The 20,134-nt window shown below is 44.5% G+C and overlaps 1 protein-coding gene across 4 annotated transcripts in view; it reads left to right on the top strand.

Annotated features, from left to right (window-relative positions):
- DOCK11 (dedicator of cytokinesis 11) overlaps positions 1-20,134 on the top strand; it is a 333,016-nt gene that overhangs the window by 191,425 nt on the left and 121,457 nt on the right. For all 4 annotated transcript variants that reach the window (XM_073641338.1, XM_073641340.1, XM_073641339.1 and 1 more), the window contains 2 exons: positions 6,033-6,099; positions 18,366-18,413. In XM_073641338.1, coding sequence (XP_073497439.1) covers positions 6,033-6,099; positions 18,366-18,413 — 115 coding nt within the window. The remainder of the gene's footprint in view (positions 1-6,032; positions 6,100-18,365; positions 18,414-20,134) is intronic.

Raw genomic sequence — 20,134 nt, 5'->3', positions numbered from 1 at the left:
TGGGGAGATGTCGCCAGCAGTGAGGAGGAGAAGAGAAAGTGTTAGTAGGTGGGAGCAGGAGAGAGCATGAGGTGGCTGTATGTGCTTAGAGACACAGGATTGAATGTTGAGGAACAGATATGAGGAGGAGGTGAGATGAATGTGGAGGATGGAGGGAGATATGAAGAGTTCGTTGCTGGGTGTAGGGATTAGGGGTGGTTGTAAAAAGTGAAGGATTATAGAAGAGAGAGTGAAAACAAAGACAAACATTGTTTACAGTGTCCAAGTATTCAGTTCCCTGCAGGTTCAATTTAGGTATAATTCAGATCTCATACTTAAGCAATGGGACATTTAAGGTGATGGACTGCAGACTATGTCTTTAGCAGACTCCTTGCTCACAATATATGGGCTACAGAATGCATTCTGGTGTGAACCAAAGGGGAGTGATCTGTGCTCATCTTGATCAGCTGATTAAGGCTAAGCCAGATATAGGGTATTCAAGGGCCAAGTAAACAACGTCATAAAAAAGAGTGGGGGGTAGTAGTTATTTGAAGAATGTACCAAGTGTATATAGAAGCAGAGGAAGGGAGAGGTCAGCACGGGAAAGCTGGATCACTTACCAAGTGTATATACAAGCAGATAAATGCTTTATATGCTTTATAAATGCTTCTTATATGGAAGAAAGGTCACCCTCATTTGAAGTTGGAAATACTGCAGCAAACCAAAGAAGATGGGGGTTTAGCACTTGTGAATCCTGGCTATACTTTTTGGCTGCACAGCGCCAACATCTCAAAGAATGGGATGAAAAAAATATTAAGGTATCACAGTGAATATGTTAAATTAGTATCTTGGAAGCGGCAATTTGTTAGCTTCCCTGGAAACTAGGTGTCTGAGATCAAATACAGTGGGTACGGAAAGTATTCAGACCCCTTTCAATTTTTCACTCTTTGTTTCATTGCAGCCATTTGGTAAATTCTAAAAAGTTCATTTTTTTTTGTCATTAAAGTACACTCTGCACCCCATCTTGACTGAAAAAAAACAGAAATGTAAACATTTTTGCAAATTTATTAAAAAAGAAAAACTGAAATATGACATTGTCATAAGTATTCAGACCTTTTGCTCAGTATTGAGTAGAAGCACCCTTTTGAGCTAGTACAGCCATGAGTCTTCTTGGGAATGATGCAACAAGTTTTTCACACCTGGATTTGAGGATTCTCTGCCATTCTTCCTTGCAGATCCTCTCCAGTTCCATCAGGTTGGATGGTGAACGTTGGTGGACAGCCATTTTCAGGTCTCTCCAGAGATGCTCAATTGGGTTTAGGTCAGGGCTCTGGCTGGGCCACTCAAGAATGGTCACAGAGTTGTTCTGAAGCCACTCCTTTGTTATTTTAGCTGTGTTCTTAAGGTCATTGTCTTGTTGGAAAGTGAACTTTCGGCCAAGTCTGAGGTCCAGAGCACTCTGGAAGAGGTTTTCATCCAGGATATCTCTGTACTTGGCCGCATTCATGTTTCCTTCAATTGCAACCAGTCGTCATGTCCCTGCAGCTGAAAACACCCCCATAGCATGATGCTGCCACCACCATGTTTCACTGTTAGGATTGTATTGGGCAGGTGATGAGCAGTGCCTGGTTTTCTCCACACATAACACTTAGGATTATCACCAAACAGTTCTTAGTCTCGTCAGACCACAGAATCTTATTTCTCATAGTCTGGGAGTCCTTCATGTGTTTTTGGGCAAACTCTATGTCTTGCACTGAGGAGAGGCATCTGTCGGGCCACTCTGCCATAAAGGCCCGACTGGTGGAGGGCTGCAGTGATAGTTGACTTTGTGGAACTTTCTCCCATCCCCCTACTGCATCTCTGGAGCTCAGCCACAGTAATCTTGGGGTTCTTCTTTACCTCTCTCACCAAGGCTCTTCTCTCGCAATTGCTCAGTTTGGCTGGACGGCCAGGTCTAGGAAGACTTCTGGTGGTCCCAAACTTCTTATAGAGGCCACTGTGCTCTTAGGTACCTTGAGTAATGCAGAAATTCTTTTGTAACCTTGGCCATATCTGTGCCTTGCCACAATTCTGTCTCTGAGCTCCTTGGGCAGTTCCTTTGAGCTCATGATTCTCATTTGGTCTGACATGCACTGTGAGCTGTGAGGTCTTATATAGACAGGTGTGTGCCTTTCCAAATCAAGTCCTATCAGTTTAATTAAACACAGCTGGACTCCAATGAAGGAGTAGAACCATCTCAAGTAGGATCACAAGGAAATGGACAGCATGTTACTTAAATATGAGTGTCTGAGCAAAGGGTCTGAATACTTATGACCATGTGATATTTCAGTTTTTCTTTTTTAATAAATTAGCAAAAATTTCTACATTTCTGTTTTTTTCAGTCAAGATGGGTTGCAGAGTGGACTTTAATGAGAAAAAAAATGAACTCTTTAGAATTTACCAAATGGCTGCAATGAAACAGAGTGAAAAATTTAAAGGGGTCTGAATACTTTCCGTACCCACTGTAGGAACTAACCACCCATAATTGATTATATATGCAGTACGTGGGAGAAGATTAAACAAATTAGGGGCGTAGTAGATTGTACAGAATACACACCAATTTGGCAAAACCACAACTATGTGGAGTTTATTAATCTGGGAGGTCTAGTGAGTTGAGACGCTAAAGGCGTCATCAAAACATCTAAATTTTTGCCAAGTAACACCTTTAAATCATTAAGTCAACTACAGAGAGAGTTTCGTCTACCAAATATAACCTTCTATCAGTACTTACAGGGTGGTTATGCCTTTTAAATTCAGCATAGAAATAAACCTGTATAAATACAAAGGAATGTCATGCTCTCTCTCATAACGTCTAAAGTAGAGATGAGCGGATCGATTTTTGGGACTCCGGTCCAGCGTCCAGGTCAATGGTGCCTGCGGCTTGATGGGAGTCCAGCGAATCTCTTACCTTCCAGTTTTCACGATGCAACATTTGATTTGTCAGGGCTGATGCAATGTTATCTGTGCATCGTGATGCACACATGACATTGTGCCAGCCCTGGCTAATCAAAAGTGACCCAGGGGACGCCGGAAGGTAAGAGATTCACTGGACTCCCTTCTAGCTGCAGGTACAATTGACCTGGACGCTGGACCGGAGTCCCACAAATCGATCCGCTCATCTCTAGTCTAAGGGACATAGGACAGGGGTTATTATAAAAAATTCTGCTCTACAACTACTGTACATAGACAATCATCTACTGTTAAATATGCATGACTGGGAGAAATAACGAATGAGCTATGGGTGAACATTCTTGAGTTGGTACCATTATTGTCCTTGGGAGAGAGTGCTAGCCTTCCACAGCTACATATATTACATAAGGTCTATAGGACTCCAGAATTTCTGCATATAATTGGATGTAGGTCGGATTCTATATGTCCAAAGTGCAAATGGCGTAACTTGTAGCTCGTGCAAAAGCTCCAATTGGGCCCCAAATTATTGCTAATCTTTATTAGTAATGAGCTGTGCATGTGGTGCGATTGCAACCCTTGCATCTATTATAGATACACCTCTACTAAGTGCTTCTTGGAGCGGTACAGGAAAGCGATAGCGTCGTTAATATAACAATAATCAGAGACTCTAAGTCTTGTATACTTTGTTATGTTGAAGAATTAACGATTGATGCCTTTGGTAAAATTGCTATTAGTCTTTATTATACCTTGCTCGTAAACTAATTGCATTAAATTGAATTGACTGTCCCCCACCCTCTCCCCTGTGATAAGAGAGTTTATTAACAAGGTGAACTTGATCTTAACCTGTGATCGATCGTATTATACTGTATATCAAAAGAGGGGAGCTTATAGTAAATATGAAAAGCTGCGGTCTCCTTGGTTGGATTCTTCAGGATTAGCAACGAGATCTATGCTATAGGATAGAATGATATTTCCATATATGACAAATGTTGGGATAATGGGCGTGTAAATTAAAACAAACTTGTTATGTCATGTATATGTTAACAGGTACTCGGATGCAACAGTGCAGACAATGAGACAGTGGTACTGAAACCAAAAACTATTTATTCGATTAAAACAATCAAAAGGGTGCCTTAGGCAGAGTATCAGGGGATAATGAAAGCGGTGAAAATGAAACAAGTTATGTTACAAAAATAATACAGTAATTCAGATGAACAGAATATTGACACAATGCTATTTTCACACTATCGTTCTATTATTACCATTAACTAGCTGTTATCGTCAGTGATGTCTTAGTCCTAATACCCCAACCTAAGGGCCATCACCATCACTATAGGGCCTGTCACTGTCGTCACTCTCTAGGCAACACAAAACGTCACACAGGTCCTAATGTGAGTCGACGATCCTACCTGCAAGGCCGCAAGGCCCAGATTGATGAGTTACTCGGTACACTCGTCACACTGGCCTCCTTTGTTCCCAGAAGCACGGCCCCTGTACCATACGTCTACACTGGAAGCGATGACTGACATGAACATCCCTCCACTGCAGCCCAGTCGTCTCGCTCTCTGCCTGGTTCGGCTCGCTCGGCTCAGCTCTCCCGACTCTGGTCTCTATCAGGTCTTTACTCGGATCTGCTCTTTCAACTACTTTACATGGATCTGGTCTCTCGACTTCTTTACTCTGATCTGGTCTCTCGACTTCTTTACTCGGATCTGGTCTCTCAACTGTTTTACTCTGATCTGGTCTCTCAATTGTTTTACTTGTATCTGGTCTTTCGGCTCCTTTACGTGGCTTTGGTCTCTTGGCTCCTTTACTCAGATCTGGTCTCTCGACTCCTTTACTCGGATCTGGCTTCTCGTAATGGCAGCTATAAGCCATCTCGCTTAACCGCACGCCCATCCTGCTACAGGTTCAGGCGCCAATTCCTCCCTTTCACTGCTCTCCTGGGCCTTTTATAATTCCTAACTGCGCCACAGCTATCACCTGACCTGGTGTCTCCTCCAATCTCTTCCACGAGGGAACATGCACTTCACTCATGAGTTCCTACTAATGCAATCTTTCTGCTTTCACTTTCTCTATCGTCTTTGACCAGCAGATGGCGGTGTTTGCATGTAGCCACTCTGTTAGGTATTAACTGTGTGCATCTTCTCACTTTTCTATCTCCTTACATATATGAATGCGCAATACTGTAGTGCTAAAGATATGTTGTATATTATTCATCTAAATGTCTCTTACTATTGTGTTTTTCAACTGATTGTAATGATAGGTATGGGTGGGTGGTGTGACGCTAAGTCACTACTCACGGCCAAGCCATGAGACAGGGTAGTCAGGAGGTCTGAGGTCAGATACCAGGAGGGCTTTTAGTGCAGAGGGGTGAGACAAAGGTGTGGTCAGGTAACAGTCCGGGGTCAAATGCCAGGAGGGTATGTCAAGATAAGGGGATAAGAGAAACTGATAGTCAGAGGCCAAGTCCGGGGTCAAGTACCTGAGGTCAGAGAGTTTCAAGAGCAAAAAATGATAACACACACAAATAGTCAAGACAAATCCAAGGTCTGGCACCAAGATCAGGAAATCAGACACAGAGGAAAGCACACACATCGCTGAGGAAAGGTAGGGCTAACAATGGTCTGCTCATAGCCTGCAGCTAAATAGGTAACAAATGAACAAGAATGGGAAACACCTGGAGGGACGTCCGCAGGCTAGGCCAGATTGAGGAGCAGGGTTGTCAATCAACATGCTGACAGCCCAGCACGCCCCAGCCTCAGATTGGAGGACTGGGCTGTCACTCAGAATACTGACAGTCCAGCACAAACCAGATCCTATAGGGTGGCTGAGCTGTCACTTACAGCGTTTCTAGGCCAGAGTGAGTGATGAAACCGTGACAGGTGGGTGACTGTACAGGGTTTTGGGTTATCTCTTGTTTATGTAATCTTGTTTTTGTATCTGTTTAGGTGAAAAATCATTAAAAAATATTGCAAAAAAAAATAGCTGAATGTGAATAACTTTCTCAATATGGAGGTAGGGGAAAAGACATAATAATATGAGCACCATATTTCACACTTGACTATTGTGTATCCTAACGTAAATGTTTGTGTTATTCTCAGATTCTCTGATTAGCTACTGGAATAAAATGTCCCCACAAGAACTGCTGAACTTCCTTACACTTCTAGAGTAAGTTGAACAATGAAATTTACCACTGCACTTTCTTTTTTGCTTATTCTGTTGCCATAACTTATTAAGCTAATAAACTAAAGTGAGATGAATGGTCCATAAAACACAGATCCACTGTTTGGATGCTTTCACACATGCTGTTTTGATACAGTGTTTGAAGCCAGTGTCAGAAATGAATTCTTTCCCGACTGGGTGATTTTTTTTCCCTTTCTTACAAGAGCCATAACTTTTTAATCTCTCCATGGAAATGGCAATACGAGAACTTTTTTTTTTATGCCAGACTAGTTATTGTTTTAAATGACACCATTCATTTTACCATTTTAATGTACTGGAAAAAAGGAAATTGATTTCAAGTGCTGTGAAATTGTGCATAAATCGCAATTCCTGAAGTGCTTTTTGTTTTTTGTTTTTATTTTTTACAGCATTCACTTTGCAGTAAAATTGACCTAATTGACCTACCAATGGGATTTTCCAGGTCAATACAATTATGGAAATATCAAACTTGTACAGTTTTCTTTTTATATAAGTAATATAACAAAAAATTCTATAATTGGAAAGAAAAAAAACCTGATTGGTAAACACCATAAAGAGAGAAAATTCTATCAATTGGTTAATTAATTTTTACAGTTTTCATAGGACTTTTGGCTGTGACACCTATTGCGCGATCAAGATTCACTTGGTGCCTCTGCTGCGATGTAGGCATGGCACTGAGCGAACCTTGGTCACGTGACAGGTGTTACGGCCAAAGTCGCCATGTAGCCCTAGCCGAATGGAAGCAGTGATAGCAAATATATTTATCTTTTTAATTTCTTTATTTTTAGTAAGGGAAAATGAAAATGATTCGAATTATTAGATTTTATATTTTTACATTTTGTTTTCTTACTTTGTTAGGCCGGTTTCACACGTCCGTATATTTCCGGTACCAGAAAAACCAGTACCGGAGATACCCGTGTGGCAACCGTGTGCCGCATCAGGATCACATGTACCGGCGCGTGGAAATCAGTTTACAGTGTACAGTTAGTGCTGTTCCCAAGTGCCGAGTGCTGAACGCTGCCCTCATCATGGTTCCCTGCCAGCGCTGCGATCAGCACCAGCAGGGACAATTATGAGGGTAGTACAGTTCTGCTCCCACAGTTCCCCTGTGTAAAAATAAGATTAAAATAATAAAACCATATACTCACCTGTCCTAAGTGTCCCCCGCTGTAATCCATGTGAACGATCAGCAGAGGAGCCAGGGAGAATGAGCCGCTCCAGCGAGCGGCCCCAGTGCTGCGCTCAGTGGGTGACAGGACACCGCTCCTGAGCTCAGCTCCGGGGCCGCTCATTCTCCCCGGATCCTCTGCTGATCAGTCGCATGTATTACAGCGGGGGACACTTAGGACAGGTGAGTATATGGATTTTATTATTTTAATCTTGGGAACAGCAATAACTCTACCGCTGATTCCCAGGCATCGGTATGTGTCACACTGATGACACACGGATGTCATCCGTGTGTGTTCAGCGTGGGACATTTTGCGGACCGTGTATCTGCAAAAAAGCGGGCATGTCAGCGTGTGGAGGACACATGGTCTGTGGAAGTACACTGACATGTGCGCAGATCCATAGATTTGAATGGGTCTGCGTGTGTCAGTGTCTCCAGTACGTGTGGAAACTGTGACCACACGTACTGGTAAAACATGGACGTGTGGAAGAGCCCTTAGTCTCCTTAGTTCAGGGATGTCAAACTCAAATACACAGAGGGCCAAAATTAAAAACTTCGGCGGCCAACCATAATATTTATTAAAAAAATGTCTACCATTGAGAACATTTTTCCTTATCATCAAATGTTTCATATGGAAACAAACTTAAAGGGGTTATCACTAGTGTTGAGCGATACCTTCCGATATCAGGAAATATCGTATCGGATTGGATCGGACCGATACTCAAAAAGTATCGGATATCGCCGATTCCGATACCGGTAACCAATGCAAGTCAATGGGACACTAATATCGGAATGAAAATAAACCCTTTCTTTCCTTGTAGGTTAATTCTACATGAAGTAAAACAACTAAGAATAATGCAGAATGTATGCGAAAAGCCGGCAATTCATCAGCGGCATACACCGGTACCCGACAATTTACAACAGAAAGAATAGAGCTTCACACATAGATTAGATAGATAGAAACATGTCAGTCACATATATATGAAGTACAGTGACAGTGTTGCTTACTGTACTTGTCATTTAGTGTAAAGGATTTATTTAAAAAAATAATAGTGTTTTCATGCACCGTCTCTTTAAAAAAGCCGGCCGGCAATTCAGCAGCGGTACCCGACAATTTATAACAGACAGAATAGAGCTTCACACATAGATTAGATAGATAGAAACATGTCAGTCACATATATATGAAGTACAGTGACAGTGTTGCTTATTGTACTTGTCATTTAGCGTAAAGGATTTATTTAAAAAAATAATAGTGTTTTCATGCACCGTCTCTTTAAAAAAGCCGGCCGGCAATTCAGCAGCGGTACCCGACAATTTATAACAGACAGAATAGAGCTTCACACATAGATTAGATAGATAGAAACATGTCAGTCACATATATATGAAGTACAGTGACAGTGTTGGTTACTGTACTTGTCATTTAGTGTAAAGGATTTATATAAAAAAATAATAGTGTTTTCATGCACCGTCTCTTTAAGAAAGCAGGCCGGCAATTCAGCATCTGTACCCGACAATTTAGAATTGAAGGAATAGAGAATCATACATAGATTAGATAGATAGAAACATGTCAGTCACATATATATGAAGTACAGTGACAGTGTTGATTACTGTACTTGTCATTTAGTGTTAAAATAAAGGATTTATTTTAAAAAAAATTTGCCTGGGGTTCCCCTTAATTTTAGTCTCTAGCGGAGGTTAAGCAGACAGCTGGGGCAGATGTTTGAAGCCTGGGAAGGGGGTAATACCCACGGAGCTTCCCAGGCTACTAATATCAGCCCCCAGCTGAATACCTAGCCTTTACTAGCTATTAAAATGGGGGACCCCCCCAAAAAAATGACGTGGGGTCCCCCCTATTTTAATAGCTAGCAAAGGCTAGGCAGACAGCTGGGGGCTGATATTAATAGCCCAGGAAGGGAGCCATGAATATTGGCCCCCTCCCAGGCTAGAAACACCAGCCGTCAGCCGCCCCAGAAATGGCGCATCCATAGGATGCGCCAATTCTGGCACTTAGCCTCGCTCTTCCCACTGCCCTGTAGCGGTGGCAGTGGGGTAATAGGGCTGGGGTTGATGTCAGCTTATAATGCCAGCTGACATCAAGCCCAGGTTAGTAATGGAGAGGCGTCTATAAGACACCCCCATTACTAACCCCATAGTGAAAGTTAAAAAAAAAACACAAACACCCAGAATAAAGTCATTTAATTGAAATAAACACACAATTCTTTATTGTTCTAAATTAAACCATACTTACCGTCACGCCCATTCCAGCTGAAGCCAACGATCCCCTGCAATAAAAGAAAAATAATAAAGCAACATCATCCTTACCTTTCCATGGTTCCCAGGACAGCTCCAGCTCTGCTACATCGAGATGACAGGCTGGACCGCAGCAGAACGCTGCCATCCAGCCTGTCATCCCGCAGACACTGAGAAGCACAGGCTTGCTTGCGCTCCTCAGTGTCTCTCTGTGACGGCATCCAGATGAGCCGACAATGAACTCGGCTCACCTCATGCACGTCACTGACAGCGTGGGAGAATTCTCACGCTGAAGCGCTGAGTGCAGGAGAATTTTCCCACGCTGTCAGTGACGTGCATGAGGTGAGCCGAGTTCATTGGACATGACCTCACCTCATGCACGTCACTGACAGCGTGGGAAAATTCTCCTGCACTCAGCGCTTCAGCGTGAGAATTTCCCCACGCTGTCAGTGACGTGCATGAGGTGAGCTCATGTCCAATGAACTCAGCTCACTTCATGTACGTCACTGACAGCGTGGGAGAATTCTCACGCTGAAGCGCTGAGTGCAGGAGAATTTTCCCACGCTGTCAGTGACGTGCATGAGGTGAGCTGAGTTCATTGGACATGACCTCGGCTCATCTGGATGCCGTCACAGCCAGACACTGAGGAGCGCAAGCATGCCTGCGCTTCTCAGTGTCTGCGGGATGACAGGCTGGATGGCAGCGTTTTGTTGCGGTCCAGCCTGTCATCTCGATGTAGCAGAGCTGAAGCTGTCGTGGGATCCATGGGAAGGTAAGGATGAGGTTGGTTTATTATTTTTCTTTTATTGCAGGAGATCGTTGGCTTCAGCTGGAATGGGCGTGATGGTAAGTGTAGTTTAATTTAGAACAATAAAGAATTGTGTCTTTATTTCAATTAAAGGACTTTTTTCTGGGTGTTGTGTTTTTTTTAAATACTTTACTAGAAATTCATGGTGGTCATGTCTAATATTGGCGTGACCCCATGAATTTCGGGCTTAGGGCCAGCTGATAATGCCAAGCTGGCCTTAACCCCTTTATTACCTTTATTACCCAGTGAGCCACCGCACCAGGGCCCTGGATGAGTTGGGTACAGCGCCAGAAGATGGCGCTTCTATGAACGCGCCATTTTCCGGGGTGGCTGCGGACTGCAATTTGCAGCGGGTGGGGCCCAGAAAGCTTGGGCCTCCCTGCGCTGCAGATTCCAGCCCCCAGCTGCCTAGTTGTACCTGGCTGGACACAAAAATATGGCGAAGCCCCACGTATTTTTTTTTTTAATTATTTCATGAAATTCATGAAATAATTAAGAAAAAAAGGGCTTCCCTATATTGTTGTGTCCGGCCAGGTACAAATAGGCAGCTGGTTGTTGGGGGCAGCCCGTTCCTGCCTGCTGTACCTGGCTGGACACAAAAATAGGGCGAAGCCCCACGTATTTTTTTTTTTAATTATTTCATGAAATTCATGAAATAATTAAGAAAAAAAGGGCTTCCCTATATTGTTGTGTCCGGCCAGGTACAAATAGGCAGCTGGTGGTTGGGGGCAGCCCGTTCCTGCCTGCTGTACCTGGCTGGACACAAATATAGGACGCAGCCCCACATCAATTTTTTTTTAATTATTTCATGAATTTCCTGAAATAATTAAAAAAAAATTGAAGTGGGGCTTTGCACTATATTTGTGTCCAGCCAGGTACAGCAGGCAGGAACGGGCTGCCCCCAACCACCAGCTGCCTATTTGTACCTGGCCGGACACAACAATATAGGGAAGCCCTTTTTTTCTTTATTATTTCATGAATTTCATGAAATAATTAAAAAAAAAAATACGTGGAGCTTCGCCCTATTTTTGTGTCCAGCCAGGTACAACTAGGCAGCTGGGGGCTGGAATCCGCAGCGCAGGGAGACCCAAGCTTTCTGGGCCCCCCCCCCCCCGCTGCAAATTGCAGTCCGCAGCCACCCCGGAAAATGGCGCGTTCATAGAAGCTGGATGCTGTACCTGGCTGGCATACAAAAATATAGCAAAGCCCACGTCGAAAAATTAATTAAAAAATAAATAATAATTTAGGGACTGCATCTTTATTAACTCCTCAAATGTAATTTAGTGTTAAAATAAAGGATTTATTTAAAAAAAAAATTGGCGTGGGATCCCCCATAATTTTAGTCTCTAGCGGAGGTTAAGCAGACGGCTGGGGAAGATGTTTGAAGCCTGGGAAGGGGGTAATACCCACGGAGCTTCCCAGACTACTAATATCAGCCCCCAGCTGAATACCTAGCCTTTACTAGCTATTAAAATGGGGGACCCCCCCAAAAAAATGACGTGGGGACCCCCCTATTTTAATAGCTAGCAAAGGCTAGGCAGACAGCTGGGGGCTGATATTAATAGCCCAGGAAAAGGGTGCCATGAATATTGGCCCCCTCCCAGGCTAGAAACACCAGCCGTCAGCCGCCCCAGAAATGGCGCATCCATAGGATGCGCCAATTCTGGCACTTAGCCTCGCTCTTCCACGCTGCCCTGGTGCGGTGGCAGGGGGTAATAGGGCTGGGGTTCATGTCAGCGCCAGCTGCCATGAAGCCCAGGTTAGTAATGATGGGCGTCTATAAGACTCCCCCATTACTAACCTACAAAGTGTTAAAAAGAAAAAACACACTACACCCAGAAAAAAATAATTTATTTGAAATAAAACACACCATTTTATTTAATTCTTAGTTTACTAAAAAAAAATAGTTACCTGTCCACGTTCCTGCGCTGATCTCCCATGCACAGCTGTCACATCTGGAGATGGTGACAGCTGTGCATGGCTGCTGTAAGCTCACGCTGCCGGGAACACGTCCGCTCCCGGCAGCAGGAGCCACTGACTGAGGTCACCGGAGTGCATTCAGTCAGCGCTGCTCCGGAGACCTCCTTTACGGCACTGCTGTACCGTGGGAATTTCTCACGATACAGCAGGGCCGTAAAGGAGCTGACCGGAGCAGCGCTGCCTGAACTCCGGCGAACCCGCTTATGCAATGACGGGGCTGCTTTACGGCCCCATCATTCTAGCGGTGGCAGCGGTTCAGAGCGGTCACATTCTATGTGGCTGCTCTGAACTGGAGATCTTCGTGGGACACTCGTGGACTACTACGGAGGGGTAAGGATAAGGTTGTGGTTTATTATTTTAGATTTTATTACAGGAGATCGATGGCTTCGGGGAATTAGGTGTCTAGGTGATTATAGGTGTAGTTTTTTATTTTTTACTTTATTTTAGGTGGCGATCGGCGGGGACAGGTAATGTATGAACTAATTTATTGTAGGTAACCACTGGCCACCAATGACATGTATTTAACATTTATTGGGGACACAGTAGGGCAATTTAAATAGCAGGATCAGGCTGATGGGAACTACTGCTCCCATCGAGCTGATCCTGCTGGCAGGAGTGGACGGGGGACAGACATAGGCCGATGGGAGTAGTAGTGTCACATCGGCCTATGTCTGCCTGCACGCACACACCCGCACACATCCCGCACACATCGCACAGACACCGCGCTCACCCGCAGACATCGCACAGACACCGCACACACCCGCAGACATCGCACAGACACCGCGCACACCCGCACACATCGCACAGACACCACACACACCCGCAGACATCGCACAGACACCGCGCACACCCGCACACATCGCACAGACACCACACACACCCGCAGACATCGCACAGACACCGCGCACACCCGCACACATCGCACAGACACCCACACACACCAATCATGACGGGTCTGGGAGGTGTGGCTGACCTGTGCGGCCGTGGGAAAGTTCATGTGAGTTCATGCAATGCAGTCAAGCATGAACTCACATGAACCCTCTGAGGGCACCGCGGCGACTTCAAATGAACAGCTGATCAGCATCACCTGATACCGCAGCTGTTCATTTGAAATAACCGGCGGGAAAGCGCAGCACAGAACGGGAAAGCCGGCGGTGAAGTCTTTTCACTGCCGGCTTCCCCGCCCGGGTCCTTCGCTCCCCGCTCCTTTGTGCTGCACTCCCCGCCCGGTCCTAACTTACGATCGGGATGGGAGGTGGCGAGGGGAGCGGAGGATCGGGGTGGGAGGCTGCGGGGAAGCAGTATGGGGTTGTGTGATTGTTTAAAAGCCGGCGGCTTTTTACCGCGCGCCGGCTTTTAAACAATCAGGAGAATTCTCCCACGCTGGGATGGCATTCTGATGACAGGCTGGATCGCAGCTGAGCGCTGCCATCCAGCTTGTCATCCTTCAGAGACACTGCAGAGCGCAGGCATTATGGGAACTTCCGATTCCGGTACTCGATATTGTAAAAGTATCGGAATTAAGTATCGGAATTCCGATACCGCGAATATCGGCCGATACCCGATATTTCAGTATCGGAATGCTCAACACTAGTTATCACATGAACAAAGTACATTTTTATTAATAGATCTTAGAATAAAATTAAAACATAATGACAAATGTGGCATAGTGGAATAATATGTTATGTAAGAGCAGTAAAAAGCATATGCCTAATTTAAATATGTAATAAAGGATAAAAATGTTGAATTAATAAATAATACAGATAATAAAGTATGATGCCAAACACAGTATGATACCCTCACAGTAAATTCTTCCACAGTACACTCCACACGCACTGAATGATGACCCTACTGTACCCCTCCAGCAAAGTATGGTGACCCATCACAGTATGATGCCCCAACTGTGATCCCAGACAATATAATGCGCCCCAAATAGTCCTCCACACAGAATAATGGCCCCACATAGTCCTCCATACAGAATAATGGCCCCACATAGTCCTCCATACAGAATAATGGGCAGCACATAGTCCTCCATACAGAATAATGGCCCCACATAGTCCTTTATACAGAATAATGGGCCCACATAGTCCTCCATACAGAATAATGGGTCCTATATAGTCCTCCATACAGTATTATGGGCCCCACATAGTCCTCCATACAGTATTATGGGCCCCACATAGTCCTCCATACAGTATTATGGGCCCCAAATAGTCCTCTATACAGTATAATAGGCCCCAAATAGTCCTCCATACAGTGTAATGAGCTCCACATAGTCCTCCATAAATAATAATGGGCCCCACATAGTCCTCCATACTGTATAATGGGCCGAGATAGTCCTCCATACAGTATAATGGCCCCATATAGTGCTCCATGCAGTATAATGGGCTCACATAGTGATCCATACAGTACAATGACCCCCAATGACCCTATTCTACCACTGACATCCATATCTTCACTCTACAACACAGACAGCGCCACTGCTTTCTACAATGCCACTCTCGCATCAGCTATTGACTCGGTTGCCTCTCTTGTGCATGGCAGAGCACGACGAGTCAATAGGCAACCCTGGCACAAAAACCTCACTAAACCGCTTTGACAAGCGTCCAGGGTTGCGGAGCTGCGTTGGAAGAAAACACATTCGCAAGATGACTTCACTGCATTCAAACAAGCAACACTCGCATTCAGCCCTCACCTCTGATAAACAGGCCTACTTCACAACCTTCATATCTTCCTTATCCTACAACCCCAAACAGTTATTCAACACTTTTAACTCTCTCCTCCGCCCTCCACTGCCCCCTCCGACCTCCGTCATCTCTGCTGAGGAGTTTGCCACACACTTCAAAAACAAGATTGACCAAACAAGGCAAATCTTTACTGTCCAACCACCACAACCCCTTTGTTTTCCAGACCATTGCCCTTCCCCCATAACCTCCCTTCCCAACATCACGGACGGAGACCTTATTCGTCTCCTCTCCAAATCACACCTCACCACTTGTGCACTCGACCCCATCACATCCCATTTCCTCCCCAACCTCACCCCCACACTCATCCCATCCCTAAGCCATCTCTTCAACCTATCACTAACTTCTGGTACCTTCCCCGCTGCCTTCAAACATGCCACAATCACGCCCATCCTCAAAAAGCCATCCCTCGACCAACTGCCTTGTCCAACTACCGCCCCATATCGCTGCTCCCATTTGCCTCCAAACTCCTTGAGCAACATGTTCATGCTGAACTTTCCTCTCACTTCTCATCTAACTCTCTCTTCGACAACCGACAATCTGGCATCCGCCCCCACCATTACACCGAATCTGCCTTTACCAAGATTACTAATGACTTACTTACAGCCAAAGCTAACAGACAATTCTCTGTACTCCTTCTGTTAGAACCCTCCTGTTTGTTTTTTCCATCTTGTGTTTTTCGGTCACGTGACCATCAGCCTTTATATTCCAGCTCCGCCCTTTTGGCTGTGCTGGACTTCTGTGTTGCTTGACTGTTTTGCTAGCCAGGTGCTTCTGTGCCTATCTCTGTCAGTTCGCTTGGTCCTTCTGGGACCTCTAGTACCTTTTTGTCAGTTTATCTTTTTGTGTTCTGCAACAACTTTCTCTGTTAAGGAGGTGTCCCATTTTTGTTCCAGTCCTTAGTTCTTTTAGGGATCCCTCCCCTTTATGCTATAGGTCTTCGTTCAGACTAGCTGAGGACTAAGGCGGGTCTGTTCGCAAGGAACAGGCAGCCCGCTACATCGTAGGGATTCAGCTTAGTCTTACTGTAGGGATAGCTTTCCCCTTTCTTTCCTTAGTACTTGTTGCAGATCATAACACCTTGTTCTTGACCTGGCCTCTGCCTTCGACACAGTTGACCACTGCCTCCTACTACAGATTCTCTCTTCCTTTGGCGTCAAAAACCTTGCCCTATCTTGGATCTCCTCATACCTTTCTAACCCCACATTTAGCGCCTCCCATTCCCACACTACCTCCTCACTCCGCCCTCTCTCTGTTTTAGTCCCTCAAGGCTCTGTCCTAGAACCCCTACGCTTCTCAATCTATACCCTTGGCCTGGGATAGCTCATAAAATCCCATGGCTTCCAGTACCATCTGTACGCTGATAACACCCAGATCTACCTCTCTGGCCCAGATGTCACATCCCTGTTGTCTAGAATGCCAGCATGTCTATCAGCCATATCCTCTTCTCCTCTCGCTTCCTCAAGCTCAATGTGGACAAAACTGAACTCATCATCTTTCCCCCATCTCGCATATCTTCCCCACCTGATCGTTCTATCACAATAAATGGCATCACACTTTCCCCTGTACTGGAAATCCGCTGCCTTGGAGTACCCCTTGACTCTGCCCTGTCCTTCAAACCCCACATCCAAGCTCTCGCTACCTCCTGCAGCTCAAAAATATTTCCAGAATCCGTCCTTTCCTTAGCCCTCAATCTACTAAACTGGTTTTGCATGCCCTCATTATTTTCTGCCTCAACTATTGAAACATCCTCCTCTGTGGCCTACCTGCTAACACTCTCGCACCCCTCCAGTCCATCCTTAAGTCTGCTGCGTGACTAGTTCATCTCTCACCTCACTACTCCTCTGTTACCCCCCCTTTGCAAATCCCTTCACTGGCTTCCAATTGCCCAGAGTATCCAGTTCAAACTACTAACACTGACTTACAAAGCCATCCATAACTTTTCTCCTTCGTACATCTCTGAACTAATCTCCCGATATAGTCCCTTACGTTATCTCCGCTCCTCCCAAGACCTCCTTCTCTCCTCCAAGATTTCTCCCGAATATCCCCCGTCCTATGGAATTCTGTGCCTCAACACGACCGATTAGCCTCCACATTTGGATCCTTCAGACGGAACCTGAACACCCATCTGTTCAAACAAGCTTACAGCCTGCCATGACCTTGCCTGCTGCCACCTCAACAACACCTGAGCTACTGCAACCCCCCCAACCTACTGTCTCCTTCCCTGTTCATGTAGAATGTAAGCCCGCAAGGGCAGGGTCCTCTTCCCCCTGTACCAGTCTATCATTGTTAGTTTGTTTGCTGTAAGTGATATCTGTATTTGGTATGTAACCCCTTCCTATGTACAGCACCATGGAATCAATGGCGCTATATAAATAAATAATAATAATATAGTTCTCCATACAGAATAATGGGCCAAATATAATCACCTTGAAGGCCAGATTTGGCCCGCGGGCCAGAGTTCGACATGTGTGCCTTAGTGCAATCATCTGATTGGTTTTACTATATACTACAACACTTCAGTATTGTAGTATATAGTAAACATCACGGTCTCCTATAAAGGCTAACCACACGCTGTACTTCACAGAGGTATTGTCATGGTAGGCACAGAAGCCTTTAGCAGACCCCCAGCTGCAATGGCAACCCATCTGCGATTGTTTTTCCAGGGGAGGAGGGTCAGTGGATTCATGGAACGGCACGCCAGCCTGACAGCGGGCTCTAAATGCCGTTTTTCAGATATTGACAGTGGCATTTTAGCGATTAACTGCAGCAAGCTGAGTTCTGCTCCCGAGCTGCTGGATATAATGCAGGCTCAGCTCCTAAGCTTGCATAAAAGATGAGGACCTGACATTGAACATATCAGGTTGTTTTTGTTTTTTTTTCAAATAATGATCAAAACCTGTCTGTGCAACAATGGTCACACAAAGTTTTTTGAGGTGTTGAAAAACAGGTTTTTCTAGTGGAAACCTCTTAAGGAAAATCTCCTTTTGTTGGGATTTTTGGGAAGAGTTTTTTTTCTCTTGTAGAGGTTTTCAAGAGTTGTGGAAGAGTTTTTTTTTTCCAAAGTCTATTTTGCAGCCTTTTGATTTGACATTGTCAAGTTTGGAGTGGGTTCAATCAGGATCCACTTCAAACAAGTGACATGCACTATTTTTTCCAAGCAAGCGTTTTTCAACACCTTTTTATCAAAGATTTTATCAATCTTGATATATTGTCTACATATATGATGTTATTGTGTACAAGGCATTAAGCTGTGATAATTTATGTGATCTTTCTTGCTTTATAGGGCTTGCCTATTCCATTTCCGATATGCGGGAAAAAGGAATATTGCAAGGTAAGAGTATTACATACTTACGTGTCATTTGGATTTGTAGAATGAATACAGTTATGGGTTGGTAAATTACCTGTGAAATAATTGCCCTTTAACCCCTTTACAACCCAATGTGGTTTCCACGTTAATGACCGGGCCAATTTTTACAATTCTGACCACTGTCACTTTATGAGGTAATTACTCTGGAACGCTTCAACGGATCCCCCTGATTCTGAGATTGTTTTTTTTCATGACATATTGTACTTCATGATTGTGGTAAAATTTCTTTGATATTACTTGCGTTTATTTGTTAAAAAAAAAGCGAAAATTTGGCAAAAATTTTGCAATTTTTTTTTATTAGGGAGCTATAGGGGTAAAAAGTTGACCAGCGATTTCTCATTTTTCCAACAAAATTTACAAAACCATTTTTTTAGGTACCACATCACATTTTAAGTCACTTTGAGGGGTCTTTATGACAGAAAATACCCAAAAGTGACACCATTATAAAAACTGCACCCCTCAAGATGCTCAAATCCACATTCAAGAACTTTATTAACCCTTTAGGTGCTTCACAGGAATTTTTGGAATGTGGAAGAAAAAAATTAACATTTAACTTTTTTCACAAAAATGTTACTTTAGACCCAATATTTTTTTATTTTCGCAGGGGTAACAGGAAAAAATGGACCCCAAAATTTGTTGTGCAATTTACCCTGGGCACACAGATACCCCATATGTGGGGAAAAACCACTGTTTGGGCGCACGGCAGGGTTCGGAAGGGAAGCAGCGCCATTGGACTTTTTGAATGTAAAATTTGCTTGAATAATTAGCGGACGCCATGTTGCGTTTGGGGAGCCCCTGATGTGCCTAAACAGTGGAAACCCCCGCAAGTGACCCCATTTTGGAAACTACACCTCTCAAAGATTTTATCAAGCGGTATAGTGAACATTTTGAACCCAGAGGTACGACACAGAATTTGATAACATTAGGTCATCATATTGAATAAGTTGTCATTAGTCTTGAGCACAAGTGCTCGCTACTTGAGTTTTCATCGGGTACTCAGGTATGCACCATGTATCACGGGTGCTCGAGTGACATGCTAGAGTCCCCGCCCACATGTTTCACAGTTATTAGACACCCAAAAAAGCATTCGGGGATCGCTCGTGCATGGCAGGCAAGGTTTTTTTGTCCGCGAAGCATGTGGGGCGGAGACTCGAGCATGTCACCTGACCACCCGCGATACTCAGTGCATACCCAAGCACCCGATGCAAACTCAAGTAGCGAGCACTTGCGCTCAACACTAGTCGCCATATCGTCATCTTTTTTTTTTACTTTTGAAAAAAATCCCAACCCTAACCCTAGCCCAACCCTTAACCCAACCCTAATCCCAACTGTAACCCTAGCCCCAACCCTAACCCCAACCCTAACCCAACCCTAACCCTAGACCAACCCTAACCCTAGACTAACCCAAGCACAACCCTAACCCTAGAGTTTATTTTTTTACGTTGTTCCTCGTACGGTATAAGTGATTAGACGACTTTATTCTTCGGGTCGGTGCGATTACAGCGGTATCAGAATCATTTTTATGATTGACAGCTGTCACACACTAAAAGACTACATTTTTTGTAAAATCTAGTTTTTGCATCGCCGTATTTTGAGAGCTATAAGTTTTCCATATTTTGTCCGACAGAGTCATGTGATGGCTTTTTTTTGCGGGATGAGTTGACGTTTTTATTGGTGCCATTTTC

This window comes from Phyllobates terribilis, unplaced genomic scaffold, assembly GCF_046119375.1.
Source record: "Phyllobates terribilis strain yellow unplaced genomic scaffold, ASM4611937v1 Scaffold_7__3_contigs__length_470593459, whole genome shotgun sequence".
NCBI lineage: Eukaryota > Metazoa > Chordata > Amphibia > Anura > Dendrobatidae > Phyllobates > Phyllobates terribilis.
The sequence above is the reverse complement of the archived record's forward strand: the minus strand, read 5'-3'. Positions and strand labels throughout refer to the sequence as shown.